This window comes from Puma concolor, chromosome A1, assembly GCF_028749965.1.
Source record: "Puma concolor isolate L17-30 chromosome A1, mPumCon1.1.hap2, whole genome shotgun sequence".
NCBI classification, from domain to species: domain Eukaryota; kingdom Metazoa; phylum Chordata; class Mammalia; order Carnivora; family Felidae; genus Puma; species Puma concolor.
The window spans coordinates 154,530,933-154,533,858 of NC_141667.1; the positions used below are offsets into that span (position 1 = coordinate 154,530,933).

General features: G+C 36.9%; 1 protein-coding gene across 1 annotated transcript; it reads right to left on the bottom strand.

Annotated features, from left to right (window-relative positions):
- Positions 1 to 570: 570 nt before the first annotated feature.
- Positions 571 to 1,494, bottom strand: OR13G1 (olfactory receptor family 13 subfamily G member 1). The gene has a single exon (XM_025920235.1). It carries the CDS (start codon positions 1,492 to 1,494, stop codon positions 571 to 573), a length of 924 nt encoding a protein of 307 aa, XP_025776020.1.
- Positions 1,495 to 2,926: the final 1,432 nt, after the last annotated feature.

The window sequence follows — 2,926 nt, forward strand, 5'->3', positions numbered from 1 at the left end:
AAAATATAAAATTGTGGAGACAATGAGATAGCCCGGAATAGAATAGGAATAAGATAAACACTTTAAATTTACTGGGAGTAGTTGTGAAAGTTTTCATGAATGAAAGTAATTTAGAAATATGTGGAGTGAGGAGTATAAATCAGTAGTGAAATGGTAAGAACTAAGTGAATTTTATTTTAATTTTTTTAGAGTTTATTTTACTTTAAGAAAGGCAGAGACAGCATGATGGGAGAGTGGCACAGAGAGAAGGAGACAGAGAATCCCAAACAGGATCCTCATTGTCAGCACAGAGCCCAACGCAGGGGCTCACACCCACGAAACTGTGAGATCATGACCTGAGCCAAAACCAAGAGCCAGAGGCTTAGCTAATTGAGTCACCAGATGCTCCAGAAATAAGTGCATTTTAGAAATGAGGAGCAAAGAAAGTGATTTGCAGTGGAATGAATTATTCTCACTCTGAAGAGGGAGTAGAGAAATTTGGGAAGGAAGTACCTATAAATGATCAGTAAAATCTAAGATGTTCTAGGAGATGATTCTAGAATAGAGAGTTGACATTCTCTTGTGAAACCACTAATGTTTCAAAAATGCAAAGACTTTCTGAATCCCTGTCTGCATCTCCTTGTTTCGTAAACTATACACAATTGGGTTTAATGTTGGGGTCACAAGAGTATATAGTGCAGCTATCACCTTGTCCCTTTCAAATGAGTAGCTGGAAGCAGGGCGGATATATGTGTAGATTACAGGGCAGTAGTAAAGGGACACAACTATGAGGTGGGATGAACATGTTGAAAAAGCCTTTCTCTTGCCTTCTGCTGTGCGGATGTGGAGAATGGCAGCAATGATAAAACCATAAGACAGGCAGGTGAGGCTGAAGTCACCTATGGCCAGGGAAATATCAGCAACATATACCATCACCTCATTAATTCTCACAGGACTGCAGGACAAAGAGAGCAGTGGGGGTATCTCACAGAAGAAGTGGTCAATGTTATTTGGCCCACAGAAAGTCAGGTTCAGGATGAGACCTGTGTGTACCCAAGAATTGGTTACTGCAATAACCATGGCAATGCTAAGCAAGGCCACACACATATGGTGGTTCATAATAGTGCTGTAGCGAAGAGGAAAACAGATGGCCACATAACGGTCATAGGCCATTGTGGTGAAGAGTACCATCTCAGCCCCCAATGACCACGTGAAGAAGAAGAGCTGGGACATGCAGCTTCCATATGATATACTCTTTCCTGATGTTAGCATGGTCCCCAGCATCTTTGGTATAATGCTTGTTGTACAGATGATATCCACAATAGCTAGTGCCAGGAGGAACACATACATGGGCGTATGCAAGGTGGTATTATAGATTATAACAATGATAATTAGCCCATTGCCAAAAAACGCCACAAGGTAGATGCAGAGAAAGACAATGAAGAGAACTCCCTGCAGTTCAGGATTTTGGGTAAGGCCCAGAATCATAAACTCAGTTACAATGCTGTTATTCATTGTTCTTTGATGACACAGATTGCAGAGAGTGAACAACTAGGAATTAAAATAATGTGGTTGATTTTATCAGGAGATGTGTGATGTGTGTGTGTGTGTGTGTGTGTGTGTGTGTGTGTGTGCAGGTGTGTGTGTGTGTGTGTGATTTAGTGATTGTGTGTTGATTTGATACAACTTTATAGCAAGAATTCCCTTCTGATACAGCATGATGGAGTTCTGTCTTCCAGGCAATATCTTCTATCCTCCAGATGGATATAATTTTCTGATGTACGTTCTGCAATTAATGACTACACTAAACTGAAGCCAGTGGTTGAGAAGAAAAAGATAAGAAAAATTAATATATTCAAGTATTTCAGTATTACCATTTTGAGTTGAAACATTTGAACATCATTCACATATATATGGAATATAGTACAAATAATTACATATCTCACCAATTGTTAACTATATGCTATCTTTCTTGAAACATACATGAGCAGAAATATCTAGAACAATAGAAGCTGACAGGGCTAATTATAGTGGGAAGACTTCAGCAGCAAAAAGTCCAACAGAATATCCTGAGACTGGATTTTAGAGACCATTGGATAATTTATTGGTGTCTAAAAACTAAATAATTTAATCAAATGCCTGCCTGATATTTTTTCTTCAGTTTCAGAAGTACATTCTTAAAATCTCATGAACTAATTTGTTATGTCATATAAGAGTAAGAAGATTAGATATGAACATAGAAGATCTAGGATTGCATCTTCATTTTATTATAGCTATAAACTGGCCACTGAAACTCCATAGGCTTCATACTTCTTATGAAATCTCTTTTTATTTCTAACAATATTATAAATAGAGAGAAATATTAGGTAGTATACAGACAGTATAAAAGTTTCTTAGGGATACCAGAAGAAAGAAACAGCTAGAAAAAGTTTTCTGGAAAGTATCCAAGAGATTTATGAGGGAAATTCTTGTTCTTTTCATTGCTCTGCAAAACTTCTCTAGCAATTTGTCACCTGCTTTCTTTTTTGCTTATTTATTTGGATAGATCTGTTTTTATGCATAATCAGCATTTTGCATGGATGCATGACTGTAAAGACTGTTATGACCTGTTGCATCTAGGAAAAGTGTTCAAAGTAATTGTGAGTTTAATAATAAATTTATGCTTCATAACTGTTCTTTGTCTTTTCAGAGATCACATTGTATTTCTGTTACCTAAACAGAAGAAATACAAATCATTTTTGAGAACACATCCAGTGTGATTTGCTCCCCCAAACCATGAAAGCTGAATTATTGATTTGCTAGATTTTAATGAACTAATGATTTTCTAAATTTACTGACCACGTGTAGCTGTTCAGACATAAAAAATATTTTGTCAATCTCTAAATCACCTCACGAATCCCTGGACTTATTTCTTGTTTTCTCATTGTGAAAGGATGTAACACCTGTC

Excerpts from the sequence above, each read along its gene's own strand:
- OR13G1 (XM_025920235.1), bottom strand. The coding sequence starts at position 1,494 with ATGAATAACAGCATTGTAACTGAGTTTATGATTCTGGGCCTTACCCAA.